The sequence below is a fragment of the Hippocampus guttulatus genome, chromosome 21, assembly GCF_054856545.1.
Source record: "Hippocampus guttulatus isolate MCC_2025c chromosome 21, RoL_Hgut_1.0, whole genome shotgun sequence".
NCBI classification, from domain to species: domain Eukaryota; kingdom Metazoa; phylum Chordata; class Actinopteri; order Syngnathiformes; family Syngnathidae; genus Hippocampus; species Hippocampus guttulatus.
Window position 1 is genome coordinate 2422273 of NC_141281.1, and position 22882 is coordinate 2445154.

Consider the following 22882-nt stretch of genomic DNA (forward strand, 5'->3'; position numbering starts at 1 on the left):
CGAAGGTAATACAACGGCAGTGGCTACGGCTGTGGTCGATTTGGAGAAACGGTATCGACAATCCAAGTGATGTGTTTCGCCGAGTGGTCATGCCAAACAAATGCACTCGCGCGCTCAGGTTAGCGCCAGAGTGAGACTTTAGGCTTTGGCCTGTGGATATCCCAGCGTCTCATCACGGTGTCCCAGAGCACGGCTGGAATTCACTTTGGAGTGTCTATCGAGGGACAATGGGAGAGTGCCGAAGGACAAAAAAAACAACCCCCCCCGAATCAATTGTTGCCAACCTCAGCACCCAAGAAATGAGTCCGGAGTTGCATCTCACATGACATGAATGCAGTGATGGCCAACCAGAGTGCCATGGCGACACGACTACGACGTGAGAGATTAGCAGGGCCGCCGCGGGAAATGATCCAGTCGCACGTAATTTGTCCGAGAATGATCGTTGATTGATTACAAACACCGCACGTCTTTGTTCATGTACTGAATCTACGCCGGCGACAGTTTACCAAGTGCGAAACGACGACATGCTCTTTCATTAGCAGGCAGAAGATGGAGCACACCTGTCGTGGTCCGTGCAACGGAATCGGCTTTGTGCTCAATTAAACGGGCCCAATTTCACACTCTGTGACGACATCATCATTTTTTCAATACGCATACTTTTTATGGTGTTACTGTATGCCCTTCGATTTTTTTTTTCTTCACGTAAACGTGCCTCGGCTCAATCAAGATTTATTACTCCATGAAACGCCTTGGAATTTTCTTCCCAGGTTGAACCATTGCAAAAAAAAAAAAAAAAAAGAAAAAGTTGCTCACGTACAACAAAACACATTTTTTTGTGTGGCTGGCATTTTCTCTGAGGTGTTGAATTGTTTCAAGTTTGTCGAGCTCCTCGCTGGATGCACACGTGGGCAGAGGGATTCTTTGAGAAAACACTTAGCCAGCAATTTTGGACTAATAAATATTAATAGCTTTCCTGAAACCATAACAAGCAAACATCTGTCATAAACGTTGGCCACTGGTGAGAGGAGATGAAGTGCAGCATGCAAAAAAAAAAAAAAGTGACTGTGGCTGTAAATGGCATGAGAGTAGATTGATGCAAATATGATCTATACGCCGCATCCATCGAGCGAAGCCAATCCGTCATGCATCCATTTTTCCCGCCACCCATCTTTCAAACTTTATATACAGCGGTGGTTGTTTTCAAGTGCTCGAGAAATACACTTGAGTTGAGTTGAGAATTCAACTGCCAATAAATGTCTTTCAGCCAATGTCTTTCTTTTAATGGGAGCAAAAACAAAAAACAAAAACAAAACTGCTGGATCCGCAGTGAAATGACGTGTGTGGCATTGGCCCGTATTTGCCAATTTCCTCCAGTTTCTTGGGAATTCGCAGTGTTGTGTTGATGTATGTCTGTTCACTACCAAAGAGACAAGGCAATGAAAATATACATAATTTCCATCGCGAAAAACCAATTACATGATGTATAAATATATATGTAAATGCGATGTCTGTGCCTCACCAGAATGATTCCGGCTTTTATTCTCTTCAAAGCTTTTTGAATGAATGGGCCAAATGTGGGGTTTTCTCTTTGTATTTGAAGTGGAATTGGAAAGTGGACCCCCGCCACCCCCCCCCCCAAAAAAATAGAAAAAAAATCAGTGCGCTGTAAACACAGGCAAGATGCTCCCCTGTCAAGTGGCATGAAATGAAAGCGGCAAACTCGACCTGACGCCCATCCTCTCATATGATGAAGATATTGATGATGCATGAAAGATGCATATTTTTAGACACTTGAGTGGTGTCCTTGCGCCTCTTCCAAAGCAAACATGATGTGCAATCTGTTTTCACCGCTGTATTAAAGTCAGGGTTTTCATCTTCCCAAATTACAGCGTGCCGCTTGAAAGAGTCGAAGCGGATGGTTTCAACAGCAATGCATTGGCACACATTGCTCCATTTGAATTGCCCTTCCAAGCAGGGGCGTCCAAAGTCCGCACACGTGCGAGGAGGCCAGGGCCGCTATTCTTCCGCTTCAATTCATTCGACCCGCTAAAATCAGTCAAGCGAGCCATGGGAATATTTTCTCCTTACTTTGGAAAATGCTGACACAGCAGCTTTCTGTCCAAGGTGAGAAGGCAAATTGTTTTTCAAGATTTTGTGGTGGCCAGCGGCCCTCTATCTCACGAGATTGGCCCGCAGCAGTAGCAGAATGCAAAGGAAATAATTGATGTCTTTGTCTTTATTGTTTTAAAGAATTTTTCTTTCTCCCTCTGCCCACCTCCACCATCTTTTTTTAATTAGCCTTCTGGACCGTGTCAATTACCATTTTTAGTATATGCCGCGGGGCACTGAAAAATGGTTGGCCGGCCGCAAATGGCGCCCGGGCCTTAGTTTGGACAGGCCTGCTTTAAAAGGTTGAGTGAAATCGGGGGAGGTCAGAAGCTGTTTCCTAAATATCGTGCTTTGGAGACCTATGTGTTCCCATTTTGCAAAAACCGACTCATCCTTTTTTTTTCTTTTTTTTTCGAAAAGACTGTGCGAGGTATGCAAATTACGGGACGATCGTTTGCGCAAGAGCTATCTGTCGGTCGGCTTTGCTTTGAAAAAAAAAAAATCAATAGAAACGGAAAAGCCAGTACAAGCGAGCGGTACTTTTTCAAGACGCTTGGCTAATGAGAACGGGCGTCGCGATGTGGGTTAGGAGAGGGATTACAGCGGGGATGCTCCATTTTGAATCGCAGATTTAACGGTCGCAGGTCTGCAGGGCTGAACCACCGAAGGTAACCCTCAGAATCCTTCCGTAGAGCACCGCGGGTCGAAAGCCTCCAGTCGAGGGCCACTTAAAAGTATCGGACTTATCCTTTCATTTTGAGGATTAACTTATTTCCTGTCACTTTCCTATTTGGGCCACTGGCATTGTTTATGAATGCGCTCAAACCTCCCATCTTTTCACACGTCGCTGAGGAATGGCTTGCTGTCGGGGGAAATTGAGAAGGCAAACATTGAGAGTGTGAAAATAGACTTAGAAGATTGACAGATAATGTGATTGTTCTCTTCGTGGCCTACATGCATGACTGCCATACTGATTATGGAAGTGTGATTATCTGAGGTGTCAAAGCGAGAGAGAGAGAGAGAGGACGGGCGATACCTTATCTTTGTTTACATCTCATCCCCTTGATTATGAATTTCTCTGGGAATTTGATGGCATTTGTCTTCTTGCTGACACCGCCAGCCTTTTAGGCGATAATTAAGGACGCACCTTCACTTCATACATATATATATATATCTATCTCAGCTCCTGAAAATATAGATTCCGCTTAAGGTAAGCCATTTTAAATGAAAAAGAAAAAGCTTAACATTGAGTCGTTATGAAGCAAACATCTCGTTATCCTGGTATGCGTTCCCACTCACGTCAATTTCTGTCTGCAGCCTATAATCAGCAGCCGTTGACTTTCCCGGTACCGCTTGACACACTGGCCGTTTTTGGGGCGCATGCTGAATAACCCAATGGCACATTTGAACAATTCAAGCATGGCTCTTTGCATTTGAAATTGAGATGAAGAACAGCAAAAGGACCTCTTGCAACAATGCAAAAAACGAAATATCCATCGTTGGTTCCCGGCCGGCATATGAGCTGGGCCTTCGACAGTATGCCACAGGGGGGGGCCGTGGAGCGAACTCGTGCGTGGGGCCATCAATCCAAATTGTTGCCGTTGTCATTTACGCTCATGTGCGCTGAAACAAGTTGGATTGAAGAACAGTTATCTTGATATTGTAAAGAGACGTGTCAGACGTTGGATCTATTCCCCCCTTTTATCTGCGCCTCGAACAGTTACCGCGGTGGCGCTTTACAGCCCTTTGTTTCTTAGCACGGCCCACGGAAGGCAAGCGCAGACACAAATGAATTTCCTTGACCAGGTCGTAGCTCAGTGGCAGGGATAGAGGAGGCTGCTAAAGGAGAATTACGCAATGGCGACTCCGGCCGCTCTATATCAGTGGGTAATTAAAAATAATAGAAGGACGCATTGGCGAACAATCACAATTGTAGCTAAACAAGAAAGGTGGAGCGCATCGTCAGAAGCGACGAAAAAAAAAAAAAAGCTTTCAATTCATTGGGAATCCTTGTTTGACTGATCGTTGGCCGCTGACTTTTATAACATGAGCAGAAAGGGACAGCGGTCTCTATTTGAAGTCTTGCGAAAGCAGTTGTCAGTGGACTTGAATTATTCGGATGTTTGTCAAGGAGTGAGATCAGATGGCGTCGATAAAAGGGGAAAAGCACCCGAGAGTGTCCGTTTTGGCCCAAACACGCATCCAAAGAAAGCAAACCTCATGCGTGTATGCTTCTTGTCATGCGCCCCCCCCCCTTGGATGAAGCCCCCGCTCACCCTCCCCAGCCCTCCCCTCCCCTTCGAACCATTCCTACGCGACCCAGAGCACCAATGGGATCACACTCAGCCCTGACTGACAGCCACGTCACAGTAGATGAACCAATCGTTTGGCAAATTTGCCTGTCGAGAAGCTGACAGCCCCCATTTCCGTAAACACGGAAGAAGGACGATTGCGGGAATAGATTAGATGGATGTGGGCCGGCAACGGAGCACGTCTGGACACCGAAATCCCTGACATGTGTGCCCGGCCGGTGGTAGCCACGGGGGGGGCCTCCTCTGCTGTCCTCCTCTCATGCATGCAAACATTTCTCCCCCTCGGGCGCAGGAAAGCGACCCGGAGGTGACGAGCACTAACCATCCGCCCACCTCTGTGAGCGGGATTATATCAGAATTGATTGACCCCGGCGCCGCCTTGCGATGTAAAGTTGCAGCCTGCACAGGGCTGACAGGCTGCGGACTAGCCGTTGTTTCATTTTAGGCGTGACCCCCCCCCCCCCCCATCATGTTTCTTGGAGACGCATTTTTTACACAGAGTCGCACCAGATGGATTCCTGAAGTGACGACATGACCCTTTTTCTACTAAACTTACACGTGAGCACAAAACCAGATGGCGAGGAACCGAGATGGAGCCTTCGAACTGGCTCGGTGGGGGGGAAACGTGTGAAGAGCAACGTTGGTCCCCAACGAGGCGAACTAACTTGGGGAAATTAGGTCAACGTGTTCCTTTTGACTCCATGGGGGGGGGGGGGGGGGCATGACGCGTGTGTTGTGTGTTTGTGTGTGTTGCAATCATCACAGTGTGTTGCAATACCGCCAAAGTCAAAGTTTACATGTTTGTGTGACTAAATGGGTCTGAGTGCAACCAAGAAAACATCTCTCTCTCTCTCCATCATCAGGGTAAGACATCCATACAGTGTAATTGCTATGAGAATTAGGGGCTATATTTCAATGTAATTAGAAACTTGATAATTGGACTAATTAGATCTAAACGCTATGTGAGAATTACTTTGATTAAAACAGGTTCTCACCTGCAACCAGTCTTAGAAGAAATTCAAGAAATGTTTCATGAAGGCGCGAATGATTATTTCTAATGGTTATGAACATGAAAAAAAAAACATCTTACTGATTTAAGCCAATTTTATTTTTATGTTGTTTCCTGGAAATATATGTAGAGAATTTTTAATGTGCAACAGCTAACCGATGTTATCGGTACATTAGCTCCTTAATTGCTCCACAGGGATAACGTTTTCCGAATCGGAATTATGAAGTGTGTGTGGGGGGGGGGGGGGGGGTCAAATGAAAATGACTCAAATCTGCTTGATCAAATTATGATACGGAGGCGTCATCAACCTTTCTCAAACAATCGACATTAAACTGCAACATCTGCGCATCGGAGGATTAACGTGAAGAGCCGCAAGGTCACCGAATGAGTTTGCGCACATGTTCAGACGTGTAGCCGGAATGTCGGATGTCCGCGCGCAAAGAAAGGCAAATCATCACGGATGCTCTTTGTTCCATTCATTTCTCCGATAATGACCTGGAATTATCCAGAGACGTTGCCAATTGTGCATTATTGAGCCTCGTGGGGCGCAAGTTAGCTTTTTTTTTGTTTGTTTTCAGTGAGTTCATCTCGTTCCAAACACACGAGGAAGAGGAGGAGTTCATTTCACGTCAACGCAACTGCCGTCTCTGCCTGATTAATTCCTACAACCTGTCACTTGTCATACGCTTGACAGACAGCCGACGCAGTTGTTACGGACGTTGAAGTTGCACCTGCGGCTAAAAAATATCACAAGTATGCGTTCCGTGTTTGTTTTAGTTACAGCGCGTCCTCTGCCGTCGAGCCTTTTTTAGACAAAGCCATACGTCTCGTCGGGTTTTTGCTTTTATTCATTTTTTTTCCCCTTAAATTGCGTGACACATCCGAATATCTCGAATCAAATCCCAAATTTTGGAAATGTTTGCTGAATCACGCATGAATATTAGGACACCCTCTCCAAATCTTCATGAGCTCACTCTCGTGCGGCTCAATAGATGGCAGTCATATCCCTCAGTCGCTTGCAAGCGCAGGTGCACGCCGGATGCTCACGCAAGCAGATCAGAGAAACGATCGATAAATGACATCACATCATTATCATGCAAGAAAGATGACAAATAAAAAGCCCAGAAATAAACAGCCCCCGCCTCTCGCTTCTCTTCTAGTCCTCAGGTAATGTGCAGGAGCCTTGGCAAAGTCAAACATCACAATGGGAGGGATGCGTGCGGCAATGACTTTGAGCTTGCACGGTCTTTTGTTGTTTTTTTTTTTTTTTGGTAATATCCCTGCGAAAGCCAACAGCAGCGCTGTGTCTTTCTAATGTTCTGATGAGGTGAGGTCATAAAAGAGCCTTTCGCTCAAAGACGTTCTCCTGCCAAGATGAAATCAATAGCAACACTTGAAGGCGGGCCGTCATCGCGCTGCAATCCTCATCAAGAACGGCGTGAAAGAAATGGCTTTTGCACAACTCCGCAACTGCTCACAGGACTTGAAATATACAGGCGGACGGATAGATAAATAAATACGCGACAGCTATATGAAGAAGCGAGAAAGCCATTTGATCGTATTTGCGTGTCGTCTCTGATCTTGTGGAAATACGAGCAATGACTAACACGCGCAGGTTTACGATTTTCAATTCCCCAGAGAGCGTCATTGAGTCGCTCCCACTCGCCCTACGGTACGAGAGCGCCTCCCCTTAATTGAGTGGACGTTCAAAGAAAAACAACAACATGGCTTCTTTTGATGCCGCATGGAAGTTGGAACGCTACGGTTGTTTGTTTCGGGTCTTCTCAAATCACTTTTCTTCATCGGCACATCATTGTAATTAACATGCGTATGCTAGATGACCCGTTCCTGTTTTTACATCTCTAAAAGTTCATCCTGGCCATTCTTAGAGCAAAGCGATTGGTGATGTCAAAGTACTTTGTAAAGCGGTTCGACTGGATCAGGACACCTGCTCATTACAGCAACAGCAGGTAGAAATGGAAGCAAACGCATGCAGCGGAAAAACTTGAATTGAGCGTCTGGCGCCGAGTCATCAGAGAGAGAGTGCGAGAGACAGCCCCCCCCCCCCCCGCCCGCCCCGGCCCGATTAATTGTGTTCCAATGATTGTGTCCATCAGGTGGATTTGCTACGTCAGAATGAGACTTACAGCAGGGAGAAGGTGTGCTCCTCCAGCTCCTCCATGTCGAGGTTGTGCACCGAAGGCTGCGTCTCGCGCTTGCCCGCGCCGCCGCCGCTCACGCTGGGCAGGCGGCTATTTGTCTTCGTGATTGGCTTCTTCTGTGAGGAGCGGCAATCGGGGCGAGCACACGCAGACGTCATTTGTAAGCAAAGCAGGAAGCAGGCCTCCAAATTTATCTCCGGGTGTGTGGGGGGGGGGGGAGTGGGTGCAGGCGGCTTGACAGTGACGGCGCGCGTGACGCTTTGGGAGCGTCGGAAACGCCGCACGATTGACACGAGAAGAGAGCGATGGAGAAATGGCATATACGGCACGCCATCATTCAAGCGGAGTTTGTTGTTTTGGGGGAAGGCGCGCGCGGTGACGCCGGCGTTAAATATATGATATCCGAGAAGCGACACTTCCCCTCTGCCAACGCCCTCCCCCGCATACAAGTCCTTTACTGTCATCGTCATAAACACAGTCAAATGGAGTTAGGAAGCGGGGCTTGAAATATTTCACCGAGGTACTTGGGAGCAGATATTATTGGTTAAGCCGCCAACATGTTAACGGCTTGCTTCCCCGGCGCTGTCAGCCCCGCGTTGCCCTTGGGTGGGCTTAGCGCCTTTCTGCTTGAAGTTGTGAAATACTCATCCTGCCGCTTTTTCAACCTGCTCCTCTCCTCCGTCTCCCGAGAGGAGCCCAAAAACCCGGCGAGTGCGAAATGAGCCGGGGCCCAATAACGGCGACGTTGGTTTTCGCAGGGCAATCTTGGCCAAAGAAAGCTTCGGATTCCAGAGTGATGATCACAATAAAAAAAAAAAAAAAAAGAGAAGAAAAAAGGGTGGAAAGAAGGCGGAGAGTAAGCGAGGGGGGGGCGGAGGCAGCGGGTCTATGAACCACAATGTTCTCCCGGCGTCTCCCCGCAATAAATTTAATGCAATACCTTAAACGCGGATCTGGTATTATAGGCGGATTCCTGGCCCGCGGGCAAAGTGGTCGCCTGGAGAAAATTCATTTTAATTAGGCCTGCACTGCAGGTTGAATGGTTGAAATTTGATCCCCGGCGCTTCCAGGCTGGGCCGGTTGGAGATCACTCCACTTAATCATTACACAACTGGGTTCCACACCACAACATTTGACAGACTTAGCGAGGTTTGAAAGACCAGAAACGGGGGGGGGGGGGGGGGGGGGGGGCGCAGAGGCTGCGGGAAAGTAAAACCTCACCGCAACAAATTCATTTATTGAACAGGGGGCCGCAGATGACTTGAGCGCGGGCGCGTTCGCCGACTCGCCGGAATGGCACGCGGAGCGAGGGTTCAAACTACTTCAACGCGGAGGTCGTCCAACGGCCGCAGCAAAATTTGCGCAACTCAAAGCGCCGGGCTTTGCCGAAGTCCTCTGTGGCGCAAAGCAAGAGCCCCCCCCCCCCCCCGAGAGATTTCCAAGAGAAAAAAAAACAAAGGAGGTCTACCCATCACTGAATTTGGCTCATCGCGCTGATCAAAACTGTCTTGAAAGACTGCAAAATAGCTGTTGGCGTCATATTGCTCGTTGACAAATGTCAGATAATAGGCTGGGGAGCGGCGCGCGTTTTTCAGTCTGTGTGTGAAGCGAGAGGTGGCAAGGGCGGAGCGCAGCAAAGCGGAGAAGGGCGCTCATTTCAAAATCACGCTTACCTTCCAGTGGATGCCAGCCTCTTCCTTCTCCCTCCCAGGTTGACTCTTTGCTCCCACGTTGCCAGAAATGTCTCCTGGACAAGGAGCCTTCCCTGAATTCCATGAACAAAAAAAACAAAAAATACAGTGTCTGTTTTCAGAGAATAACGTGATACCTTCCACATCATCACAGATGATCCATAGTTTCGTATATTTCTCACATTAATTGAACATCGGTGACGATGCTACGGGAGGAAACACGGGTTCGGTAAACATCCTGGACGGTCCAAATTTCAAACTGCAGAGAATTCTCAAGGCAATAATACATCTTTTCTACTTGTCTTTTCTTTGTAAAATTACTTTTGGAAGTGGCCCCCCTTCCCCCCCCCCCCCCACCCCGCCCTTTTTTTTCTCTGTAATTTGGATGGTAAGCCGCCAGATGTGTGTCTCATGCATGAAGAGTCAGAGATCTGCATTATTTAGCATATTAACATTCAGAGAATTTTCAAATGGGGTTCTCGCATTGCCTGAAGCTTGTAATTAAGTAAACCTTAGCTTTATACATGCAAAATCTCGCCATGCAAAAGTTATCACCCACATGAAAGTGTCCACATCTATATCATACAAATGAAATACGCATTTTCTTTCTGCAGAATTAAATAGATCAGTGAGATTGTATATATATATATCAGTATATATATAAGGTAAGGTGCAATCGCAGACTGTTGAACGCTAACAAATTGCCGTGATGCAGATCACCAGATGTGAAAGGTGACCTGCTTTTTCATTTCTTTTTTTTGGGAGGGGGGGGGGGGGTGAACCTGATGCTTAGGGTGTGTTAAAATCATTTTTTATTGTTTATTTTTCATTTCCCCCCCTAGACCCCTCACGATCGTCTTGGGACCAGTCCGCGGGCTTGCACCTATTGGGCGCCCTTGATTCAAACTGTAGCAAGTAGGCAATGAGCTAAAGATGCGCCTAATGAGAGAACGCTTTGCCGCTTGCACGCGTTCAAGGACAACAGCTCAACAAAAACAAACAGCTACCGTTTGGCCCGCTGTGAATTATGATGCGTTTTGCTTCACCGCACGCGGCGATTGTGTGAGGCCTCCCCGGCTCACCGCTCAAGCGGAGGCTGCGCGGACAGCTGAGGGCTACGTCCGTGACCTCGGAGCACTCGAGCAGCCGCGACTCCGGCCTCTCCGGGCACTCGGGGCCAGCAACGATCCCCTATGCCGCCAGCATGTTGCGAAGACTTCAGACATCGACACACCCACGTATGGACGATCACGAATCGTATTCCACATCGACGTACAACGCTTTGCGGGGTGGAATTACCAACGCTGGCTCCCAAACGAGCCGACGAGACAGAAAAGCCTCAAGGTCCGTGACACCGTCGAGACCCCGTCAGGATGTCGGCGCTGAGCGCTGCAATGGTCGCTCGCTGCTCACCTGGGCGCTTCATTGCCTGATGACTGCTACAAAGTTCCTGCAAAGGGGAACGCGGGCTCGGGTACGCGCGCTTGAGCCGGGCTTGGTTTGTTCAAGGGACTGACGTATAGCATATGCGGATACACTTGCCGATTTCTTTTTTCATACATGGCTGCAAGTCACAAGAGTGAAAAACTACACTGGAATGGCAGCGACCAGTGTTGCCAAGTGGTCAAGGAAGGAATGTGGCTCAAAGTCGCTCGATGACGCCGCCACCCAAAAACCAAGAAGCTGCAAATTGCGGCGGAATCATCGGCGCGCGCTCAAAGTGATCCACTAATAGGCGATCGCGAAACAAGACGCTAATCTAATGAGTCATTTCGGGTCAAACAAAGCCGATGTAACTGGATCAGTCATTGAATGGGAAAGGTCACTTAACCCGAAGCGCCTGCAGCTCATCTTCAAGTTCTAAAAGCCAAATAGTCTCCATCGTGCTTGGATGAGTCAACCGAGACGTTGGGCCCAAAAAGGAGATGGTGACACAATAACATGTCATCATCTCCAGTTTTTGAAGGGGCTTGAAACACGTCAGCTCTTCTTTTCGATTGGGATGTCAGGTTTTGTTCCGAAAGCGACACCTCATACTTTTTTTGGGGGGGGGGTGAATTCAATTTCAGCCCCAGGAAGCCAAACTTTCAGTGGCACCGTCATACTCGGCTTTTTGACACTGCGTGACAAGAGGTCTCCATATACTTCTGTCGATTCCGAGACAAACGGGTAATGAGAAAGATCCGTGCCCCCCCCCCCCCCCCGCGCAACCTCCCTCGTCACACAGAACGTATTAGAAAGAAATGGGAAGGAAACGTCTCAAACCCTCAGACTTGACACAAAAAAAAGCAGAATAATTTGCTCCTCTTTCCCTCGTTGCGGTGGATTAGCATTTTCAAGATGGTCTGAAGCTGTCCGAGTGGGGGCTTCCTTCAACGTTGTCGTAATCCCTCCATATAAACACCTGAATTTCCTCCAGACGTCACGCAACATCAACGGATCTGCATGCAAATGAGCAGAAAACGGCACTTCGGCGGCAGGCACGAGGGACCTCGCCGGACACCTTTTGGAGCCGTCGTTTCACCCGCGGATCGGGTTCACTTCCCCGGCAAACTTCTCAGCGGCCCTACAAGGGCGCTCGCATGCGCCGACGCGCACATCTGCGGCTTGCGCGGGACCCGCTACCTCGAGCCGCGTAGCGGCCGAGCATGAATCTCGCGGCGGGCGCCTCCCTCTTTCGCCTTCTGTCGAAAGCCGTTCGGTTCGTCGGGGACGTTATACCTCGTGGGCGTTAGGATCTCTGCGGGGGGGGGGGGGGGGGGGTCACAGGTCAGTTGGCGGAGGAAGCGACAAGCTGTGAAATGTAAAAAGAGCAATTTCTTCCACATGTTTCGGCGCTGGGAGAACACTGCCGAGCTGTCAGCCGGCATCACTTTTAAAATGGGCCGGCCCGCTACCCAGCAGACCTGTCACAACTCATTTGTAATTAAAAAAGCCCGTCTGATGTTTCCAGCACAACATGCCAGAAACTTTGGAGGACTGTTAAATAAAGATGAGCGAGGCTTTCGCTAAAGTTGTACTCGTAACGACGAGGCCGGCCGCCGGATGACGGCATGGTCCGATCGATGGCGGCATGCGCAAACTACATGGAGTCCGTTTGAATATGGGACGCTGCCTTCGGTGCTGCGCTTTGCTCTTCTTTCCACGCGGACGTTAGGGAGAAAAGCGCCAGGAAACCAAACGAAAAATATCTGGATATTTACGTGCTTTTTTTTTTTCCCTGTCAGTTGCGTCGAAACGATCCACCTGACTGAGCTCTTCGTTAGCCTTGCTCACCTCGGTTTATGTATTTTAGAGGTGGGTGTAAATGCAGACGAGTTGTGTGTTAAGTCAGGGTCTATCAGCCATAATAGTCACTGTGCAAATATTTGGTGAGTTTTTTTTTTTTGGAATGCTTCTGCTGTTTTTCTGGCAACGTGTCTAAGCAAGCTTTGCCCGCTGTCTCGACCCATCCCTGCCCTGCGGCACTTGCACGCCGCGGAGTGAAAACTGCCACTCTTCCGATGGCACTTGCAGTGACATTAGGGTGACATTTTCTTCCCACTGCGGCATGGTCGGAAGTAAGCCAACATGAGACCCCTACCTGGCAGAGATGAGGAAGAGCAAGCGGAATCCGCCGACAGGTGCAGGGGAGAGCCCCGGGGGGAGCGCATCCCGGCGCGTTCTGCCGCCCCGCCGCTGGGGCCGGCGCGGAGCAGGTTCAACTGCGAGTGCGGCGGCTGTGGATCGGGTTTGGACCCAGAGGGAGCCCGGCGCCCCGGCGGTCGGCCGCGCCGGACGGCGGGCTGGAGCAACGCAGGGGCGCGTAAAGGTGGCACCCGTCGGCCGACGGGGCACTCCGGTGACCCGGATGCGCCTAATGGGAGTTTCCTTATCTGAAACAATGAACGAGTGCATATTTCCTTGAAACTACATCTCGACCAAACTACGTCCCGGGGGCCATTTTGGCCCGCGACGTGACAATAAATAAATAGAAATGACATTTGACACGGGCCGTGAGGTTGGTTCAAAAAGGCGAAGGTGAGCCGAGTGAGAAGGGAGGGTGGACTGTGGATCTTTTCGCGATAGTTCAATACACAAAGAACGGATTCAAAGAATAACCCAATTTATCTTCAAAGCGCCGTCGTGAATAAAGATAATTCCATTTTGGAGGCCAAAAGAGTTTCTTCCACTTTGTGCTCTCTGGCTGACTGATGACGACGTCACTTGAATGATCCTCAAGCAACCGTTTGAAAAATGGCCCCCTTGTGACAGTTTTTTTTTCTTTTTTCTGGGCTCTGAATGCAGAGATGGCATTCGGCTGCTGTTTAGTGCAGAGCTGAGAGAGAGAGAGAGGGCTGCTGGCCGTCCCAAAAATCCTCAACTATTTGTCTTCACAGAAAGCTGATGAAATGAACGAGAGAATACAAACAATCTCGAATTGCTTTCTTGACCGACTTGAGCTCGTGTGAAAAAGAATTTAAAAGTGGGCCTTTCGTCCTTCCATTCATCCTTTCCCTATGCGGCCCTCCGACAAAAAAAGTCTGGACCGCCCCTGCCTGCTCTCCACACCCGAGTTCGAATGCTCTCTTGGGTCTGCATCAGCGTTAATTGCAGGAGAGCGGCGTGTGTGTCTAATTGCAGCGCAGTGATCATACTGCCATCATTCGTATTTGTCACAGCGCGAAATGAGGACAGTTGTTGGATTTTTCATGGGGGGGGGGGGGGGAATTTTTCGGGCATTGAATGCAAAGATGGGGACTCCCTGCACAGCAATCTTCTGTTGAACTAAAAGTTGCGCAATGCGCAATGACCCGTTAGACTCACTGGGATATAATTGTCAAAAAGGGAAGGAGTCAAGTATCCTTTGGGGGGTCCCTTTTTTGGGGAATACAACAGGTAAACCGGTATCAGAGACACACAAACGCTCACCTGGAAGTACAGATTGCACAGCCAGTTATCCAGATCAGAGGAGATGAGCGCTTCGATTTTCTGAAACTGGTCCACTTGCGTGCTGGGCTCCCCTCTGAGCAGTGGAGTTTTGTACCTGGTTCAGTAAAAAGTGAGGGGAGTGACTTGAAAGAGTAGCGACTGATTTTGGATGAGGAAAAGGGGGTGAGAAAAGTGGAACGATTTGCATGTCTGCCTCACGGATCTCCCATTTGGGCTGCTCGAGTCTTCTTATGTGGAGCGCATGATCTCCCTGTACTTGCATGTTGCATGTTTTTTTTTCGGGGGGGGGGGGGGGGTACTTCTGCTTCCTCCCACATTCCAGGCATGTTAGGTTTATCAAAGCCTCTAAATCGCTCCAAATATTTGAACGTGAATCTTTTCGTTTGTACAAAACTTGCATGAGACCGACTGGCGATCAGTCCACCTCTCGCCAGTCAGACGGGACAGCAGGTGGAACCCGCGCAAACGTGTCCAAACGCCACACCGAATTCCACTCCCGCCAACATACCTGCCGTGAAGCAGGCCGAGGCTCGGTCCGCAGATGGGAAACGCCCCCCAAGCCGGAACAGACTTCATGTAGCCGCTTTGTCCCGGCGATGCCGTCAGTCGGAAGATGAGGACCATGTGAGGGAGAATCTCACAGGCGGGGGGGAAGATCTGCAGACAGGAGAAGCGGGGAAAGCCAACTCATTTTATGCGGGCCGACACGCATGCTTGCCGGTGCAACCGGCAACGCAGGCGCACGATGAATGAAGTCAACACGCACAGCAACATCCAACTCTCTCCAAACGTTGGCGGGACAAAGACCGTCGGCGTGCAACACAAAGTGGAGGAAAAGTGACGATTGCCCAAGTAGTCGGTGAGCTGACGGCGAGTCCATTTGCGACGTACGGAGGCGACCATCAATCAAGCCGATGATGATATTGAGGCCATCTCGCATGAGGCTAATAGTGTTAGCGGCGATCGCGCTCCATACCAAACTTGCGCCCTCTTATTCAGATGGAGAACGGGAAAAAAATGAACCGACAGTGAATTGTGTGCCACTTCATCCATCACCGGGTGAAAATAGATGTCATCTTTTTATTCGTTGAAACGGGAAGCATCGAGTCTGTGTTTGAAGCCGTAAATCACATTTCCACTCCTGCATTCTTTGCTTTTACTATACAAAAATGACAGGTATTAACGGCTGATTCACACAAATATAGGACTTTTTTTTTTTTTTTATCATTCATACATTGTAGGAAACATGAAGTGACTTAAATACCCATTTGTGTGACATGGACCCGTCCCATTCGTCTACAGTCATGCATTCAATCTGGATGCAGAACACAATACAGTGTTTAAAAAAATTATATATATATATATATATATATATATATATATACACACACACACACACACACACACACACACACACACACACAGGTATATAGTCTTCACCCCTTAGCTGGTGAACAATGCAAACAATCTAGACTTGCTCTCTTGATTGACTTGAGCGTGTTTCAAAAAGCTGACGCATTTGGAAGTGGCCCCTTCATCCTTCCTTTGTTTTGTATGCGGCCCTCAAACGGAAAGGTTTGGACCCCCCCCCCCCCCCCGGCGTAAGCGTGATCGTAAATGGCTGGGTTTTTTTCATTGAAAATATGCATCTGAACACTTGAAGCAGCATCGCGTTTGACCGAGTTTCCAGTGAAATAGCTCAATCGTCCAAAGTCCATTGCATTGACGCGCGCTTATCATGCATGTCTGTTGAATACTTTCTTAGTGACCATAAAAGAAGATTTTGTAGGAGGGCTGGGAAATGAATATTGGGGATCCCAAATCTCAAATCCTCTCAACCTTCAAACTTTTGTCTAGCTTCCCATATGCTTGAAAAAAAAAAAGAAAGAACAAAGACAGCAGGCCTGACTGTTTGGCTCCCACTCGCCAGCTCAAGTGGATCTGTTTCTGTCTAAATGCAAACCCAGACGTGCAAAGTGAAGAGTGCATGAAAAAAAGGAGATGGGGGGTGGGGGAGCAAAATAAGCTCCTGGCTTCCTCCTACTATCACTAATTCCTCATTTCCTCTTCGAAAGCTCTGCGAGGCCTTGGAAAGATCGCACGCTCTAGTGTGGGCTGACAGGAGAACGAAAACATCCAAGAAAGCCCCGATAGTCACACAAATCTGATCAGTGGTTTCACTGCCATCAATGAGCACAATAACAACAGGTTCTTCAATAGCTTTGAAGAGGGGCGGGGGGTGGTGGGGAGGGGGTGACATGAGCCGTTTACCGTGCTGTACTGAAACCAACCCCCCCCCCCCCACCCACCCGCACCCCCCCAACTTCTGAATCAGATCCCAGGTCTGTATTCACTTCATGCCAGTTTTTTTCTCTTTCTATTTGATGGGAGTAGGAGACAATGTCATGCGGATGCTCTGTGAATAACGCCCACAAGAATGTTGACAGTGTCCACATTTGCTGAATACTTTCGGAGTGAATGGCGCAATACCGAGAGAAACCCTTCAACTTCTGTTTGGAGGTCTGCACGTACGTCACAGAATGAAAGCAAACAAAGACTTTCATGAGTGACCATCCAAACGGATTCCTTCGAGCCTTGGCACCCGATACTGTTGATGTTTTTCATCACATGAAGCGTCCTTCCAAAGAAGATCTTTCTCAAGAGTAGGGTATGGATTGACTCCATTATCTTCAACCGCTTTGCCCAAAAGACACATTCAAAGCTTCGAGATGTTTGCCACGTATTCCAAAAATATCGTTGGCAGTACAGAACCAAATCCTCTCAAACCGCCGCGCCCTTAACGTTATCGTCTTTTTAACCGACTCGGAATCCCCGTATTGAGATTTGGATCCAAAATTTGGAACGTCCGGCATATACCAGTTCTGCAGAACTTTTCTCTCATTCCCATCAACCCGTATCCAAATCCGGCACGATTATGCTCCCCCAGTGCATGTTTTTTTCAACTTCATCCTCATTCCAATAAAATACGACTTCCTTATTTAAATGAATAATTGATAGCGGTTTTGATTTACATGCACGGGTTAAATGTCACGTTGAAAAGTTGTTCTTTTATTCATGGCAAAACCCCAGAGAAAAAAACCTGCGGGCTGCGCGTGGCACATTTTCACACACGCTGTCTTTTTTGCAGTGATAGAACTTCTCGTGAGCGTTTCACGTGGAGAAAACCGCTCCGTCTTGGCTGCAAATGATGAAACTGCGAGAAATGGGACGGTGAGTTGGAGATATGGTGCGCGGTGCTGTGCGGCTAGGCTACATGAGCACAAAAAGGCGGCGGCTTGTCGGGACTGCATCTTCTGATGTCGCACCATCAATGGAACGGAGCGCCTTTTCACCGTGCGGTGTCAGCATTGCGCGGGCAGCACATGTTTTGCATTTCTGCCGCTTTTTTCATCGTGCGGACATCTGAGAGAGGGCGCTTTCAAGGCAACCTTGCCAAGCAGAATGTAAATAGAGGCGCCCTTCAATGAACCGCCCCGTTCTGTCTTTCCCCGCTTGAATAGAAAGCATATTAGAGTCAACAGAGGAAATGAAGGCAACATGTCACCCGCCAGTCGCGATGATCTCTCGGTTCTCATTGGAGCCACGCAAGTCTTAGCTGTCAATCGCAAGGCTGACTGCAAACCAGTTATGCTAACGCGCCACTATTTACACATACTTAAATAAAGCATGGCGGTTATCAATCCAGTGTTGCCAAGTCCTCAGTAAGCAAACTGGCTCTTGGCTGTCCTGACAGTCGCTTCAAGTCCCGAAATGACGCTTTGCATCATTGACCGTGTTGGAATGAAAGCTGCAGGAGAGGAATCACGTTGCGGGAAAGACAAAAGGTGAGGAAAAAAAACCAACAAAAAAAAAAAAATCCCAACCGAAATATATTTGGAATGACAAATGAACTGTCGATTCTTGTTTCTTGCTTGGGATCAGCAAAAGCGGAGTTACTGATATATTTAGTTGTAAGTTGTAAGTTACGTTTTCTTAAGTTTGGTTGGTTGGTTTGTTTTCTGATCTGCTTCTCGTCAGGAGGGTCGCGGCGCGTGCCAGAGCCTATCCCAGCCGTCTTCGGGCATTAGGCGGGCGACGCCCCGAACTGGTTGCCAGCCAATCGCGGGGCACGCACAGATCAACGAGCGTCCGCGCCAGTCGACCGCCGGGCCGCCCCCAATGAAACATTTGAATCTTATTTTGTTGTTGTATCCAATCTACATGAACAATCTAACTCCAAAGAGACGATAGAACGGTTGAGAAAAGCATGGTCACGAATGCTCAGCGCTCATTCCGTTTCATCGTTTTTTTTAAGTGAGCGCTTCGGCAGGGGGCAAAGGCGGACGGAAGCACCCGCTGCACGTCGGGAACGAGACGCGCCGTCACATTCGAGTCTCCGATAACCGTCGCTAGATTTGTCACGAGTCACTTTTTGAAAAAAAGAGTCACTAGAGGCATCTGAAAAGTCGTTAAGTCGGCAACACTGTATCACTCATACAATTATATCCACCATTTGTAAGATTAACGTCAGTTTTGTCTCTTTTTTTTGGGTGGGGGGGGGGGTACGTTTATTCCTTGATTTGCTCTTACCATGAAGAGATTCTGGTTGATGTGCAGGGTTGTGTCGTAGAAGCAGCCCTGGTGTTCAATCGGGTCAGTGGATGCCATCCCCTCTTGCCGCCCTCTCTCACAATTCCAGGCGAGAGACGGACCCCCGAGACGGCTGTGAAGGGCCACGCTGACGCTGTAAAGGCCCCTGGGAAGCTTGTCTCTGGTGGCCCTGAGACAACGCACACGCACCTCCACGGGCTGAGGAGCCGCACTCGGCTGCGTCTGGAACAACAAACGCAAGTCCTTTTTGAAACCAGTCAGAGACAGCCAAAAATCCATTCAAGCGTCCGGCGCGGCTACTGATCGCCTGGTAGCCCAAAGGAAACAGCTCAAACGTTGCTAGATCAATGACTTTGGTACCATTCACTACTTTTGACAATGAAAATAAAAAGAATCGCAGAGTTATCTGCGCGGCGGGGAAAAAAACAAAACCGATATTGAAATTTTTTTTGGTTGTTTTTTTTTAATGACCTCTCATGCCAACAAGTGTACAAAAAAAAAACAGACTGACGGATCGGTAGTATCGAGCCTTTCCAGTTTCGGGCAATTGCACTTTGCTAACCAAACTGCGTCGCGCATCGTCTTTGAAAATCTTTGAAAAGCGGCGATGTCGAGAAGGCCTTTGAGGAGTGCGCCAAAGTCGATAAGCTTCCCAACCTTGTGGTTTATGTTATAAAATAGCTCATCAATATGATCAGCAACAATTCCGGCATTGTATTATAGGTGCATTCATACCCACGATAACACGTTGATATTGTAGCATATGGCAAACAAACAAAAAAAAAAATGCTCCATTCGTGGTAGGCAGCACTCATCGGTTTGTCAGCAAAAAAAATAATAAAAAATACGTTGGGGGTTGGGGCACTCCAGGATCATTCCTCCCTTTACAAAAAAAATGTCCAAAAATGAAGAAATGAGTATAATTGGTGGCAAAGTGGTTTAGCCCACACATCTCTCCCATTTGGGAGGAGGTGGCGGAGGCCTTCAAACCCCCACACCTGCAAAAGAGGATGAAAGAAGGCAGGGGAGGGACAAAAAGAAGGAAGATCCAAAGGAATGACAATAAAACGGCATCACGCGCACGTCTTTGGGAGCTATTGTTATGATCCGGCCGGCGCGTTTGCGCGTGGAGAAGACGGCGGAAGGTGAAGCGGGCCAATTTTTTCGTTATCAGACGGCGGTTTGTTTGCCGCGAGCCTGCGCGCCGCCTAAAGTGCCGTAACATTACAGCACTCCTCCAGATGAGATCAAAGGCTCCGCAGAGGGGATCCGCCACGCTTTTCGGCTGGCGCGCCGCCGTCCCGTCGCCGACGTCGCTTCTCCAGGCTTTGCACCCATTGACTGATGGCGCAAAATGCAGAGAGAGGAAATGCCACCCACAAAAACTTCTTTTCTTTCAAAGTGCGGGCTAATATTCGGAGCTTAAGCGTTCTCCTTAATTATTTTCATTTTAATTAGTAAATCTTAATTAACAATGAACATTTACCCTTAAAAAAAAAGGCTTTGGAAAGAGTGTGGGGGGGCACGGGCTGGGGGTGGGGGGGGGGGGGGGGTGAAGAAAGGAGAGAATAAATATGACAATCTTTCTGGGACCTGCGGGCAGGATTACCGATGCAGGCTGCCATAGTTATTAAACACGTTCTAAATTAAATGCCTCCATGAATTTTGCACAGAAATACATTTTCATACGTTTGCATGCCAAATGTGGCATTTCATATTTCAGATTCATCTCGCCGCAGTCATTTTGGGGAAATGTCATCTAAACAAAGATTTTGTCATTTAGCAAAGGAAAACGACTCGGCGTAGCAGCTTTGGCCGTTGCTTTCTCTGGCTGCGTGGTCCCCCCCCCCCCCCCTTCCCCCTTCCCCTCTCCCTCCTCTGCGAGAGTCTGCCTGCGCCGGTTGTTTCAAGTCAGCAAGCCATAAAAAATCTTTATCTCGGTGAAACACAGCAATTTGGGAGATAATCGAATGGTGACTGGGGGGCACGAGCGCCAGTCTGAGGAATTATACCACAATCTCCCCTGCATTTACAACCTTCCTCAAAGCCAGTTGTCACCCTGGAAGGAAAAGCCCCCGACTGAAGATTCATTACATCTGGAAGCCAGCGCGGCGGCGGCGGCCCCCGTCCCCGCATGCGGCACAACGGCGCACTCCTCCCACAGCTTCTCTTTCTCCCCGGTCTCGCCTCCGAACCCCTTTTCATCTCCGAAGGCTGCGTCTTCCTCCTCCGACGCCTCAAACTTGTCGGAGGAGGAAGCTGCCGCGAAGCGTGGCCCGCCGCCGCCCGGCTGGCAGACGGCAGGTCGCTCGCGACGCGAGGGCGACGCACGCGCCCTCGCCTCGCTCGGCGGGATGACGTCGGCCGAGTCTTTCCGATATAATAACCCCTGCGATTGCTCGCCAATTCGGGATCGATACATCCTCAGATTCCGTCTTTGTCGCTGCGTCTCGTTCGGCCAAGCGGGTCCGGTTTGACGACGCGGCGCATCATTCCATTTGCTCGGATGACTCGGACATAGAAAGAAGTCAAGCACGAGAGTTTGCTGAATCGCTGTTCAAGTGACCGTGATGAGAGGTTGATTTATGACGTGGGACAGTTGAACTGTTTCGCAAGCGCCGCGCGAGTTGACTGAAAGAACTCGAAAAGAATCGGCGTCGGCGAATGATCGATCCACAGTCACGTGGAATCCGGCCTTACCGAGGAGGATCGTGGGAGTTCCGTCGTCTCGCCGCACGGGGGCACGGCTTCCCGGCCTTCTCGCGGGCTTTCCGGGGTACTGCTCCTGCACGCCACGCGCACGAAAACAACAAGCTAACCCCGTTAGAAACCCGCACTTTGGACTCGCCGCAATCTAATAAGAGCGCGCCGCCAAACACTTCTTCTTTCCTCCTCTCGCTCCCTTTCTCCGCCTTTCATTCTTATCAGAGGTAATGTAATAAGCGGCCGCCTCGCCGCGTCTCTTAATTCCTCAAAATCAAGCAATATCACAGGGGCCCCGGCCCGCCTGTGACTGGGGATAAGACGGGAGTAAAAAGGAGGATCATTCGACAAAAGCGACGCTCCGCATCAAAGGCGGGCACGGGCTCTTTCTTTTCTATCCTTCCCCGCCGTCTCTGTTTGCCCATCACAAGTATTACATGTGCTTTCATCAGTTCACAACAAGGCACAATGCGCCTTCTCATGCAATTACTCAACCTCCATTAAATCAGAAAGAGTGGCGACAAATGAATTACACATTTGTTACAAAAAAAAAAAATCAAAACAACGCGAGTCAGCACCATGTCTCCCCTCTCTCTTTTTTTTTCCCCCCTTTCATGGGCATGGCGAGAGAAATGGCGAAATCATTTCTCATTCAATTCCAGGCAGATGTAGCCCTAGGTGATGCGTAGAAAGTCTCCCGTGTCTAATAGCCACCCACCACTGATATCGGAAGGAATTTACTGGGTTCAAAGCTGTCGAGAGGAGGTCACCGCGCTAAACCCCCCCCAACTACATTCATCTGACACGGCTGGTGTCCAACTACCCACCCACCCATAACGCAGCGAAACACAAGAGAAGACCCTGATGCGCGCGCACGCCGTATTTTCATGATTCTATTATGTCAGCCGCCACGCTAGCCCATAATTACTCCAAAAGAAAATCATGCGCTGCCGAGCGCCCGCAGGGCGCTCGCTACGAGATGCGACGTGCCATCTCGGACTTGGAGCGGACGCGCAAAGAACCGCGAGCCTGACGACACGGACACGAGTCTGCGGCCCGGAGCCGTCCTCGAACGCACGATGCGATGCACGCGCGACGGTGAAAACGTCCGCCAGAATACAAATGACTTTCACGCGGCTAATGACCTTGTGACGCAAATAAGGAGAAACGTGAGAATGAAACGGACTCACCAGCGGGCGACGGTGGTTAATCTGGATTGGGTGCGTGCGGCCTCCTCGCGGTGGCTTTTGGGACGCGGCGGCGCCTTGTAAAAATGAAGGCATCCGAATTAGCTGTGAAGCAAAATGTTTGTGGCCCACTGGAGACGCTCGATGGAGGATTGGCTGACTCCTA

The 22882-nt window shown here is 49.2% G+C and overlaps 1 protein-coding gene across 2 annotated transcripts in view; it reads right to left on the bottom strand.

Annotated features, from left to right (window-relative positions):
* The window catches only part of ofcc1 (orofacial cleft 1 candidate 1), a 43346-nt gene that overhangs the window by 16003 nt on the left and 4461 nt on the right, over positions 1–22882 (bottom strand). For both annotated transcript variants that reach the window (XR_015099077.1, XM_086102642.1), the window contains exons 3-8: positions 18806–19048; positions 14724–14872; positions 14195–14309; positions 12867–13158; positions 9266–9357; positions 7578–7708 (exon numbers count right to left, since the gene is read on the bottom strand). Coding sequence is in view for 1 of the 2 variants with exons in the window: in XM_086102642.1 (XP_085958768.1) it covers positions 7578–7708; positions 9266–9357; positions 12867–13158; positions 14195–14309; positions 14724–14872; positions 18806–19048 (1022 nt within the window). In the remaining variant the exon portion in view is untranslated. The remainder of the gene's footprint in view (positions 1–7577; positions 7709–9265; positions 9358–12866; positions 13159–14194; positions 14310–14723; positions 14873–18805; positions 19049–22882) is intronic.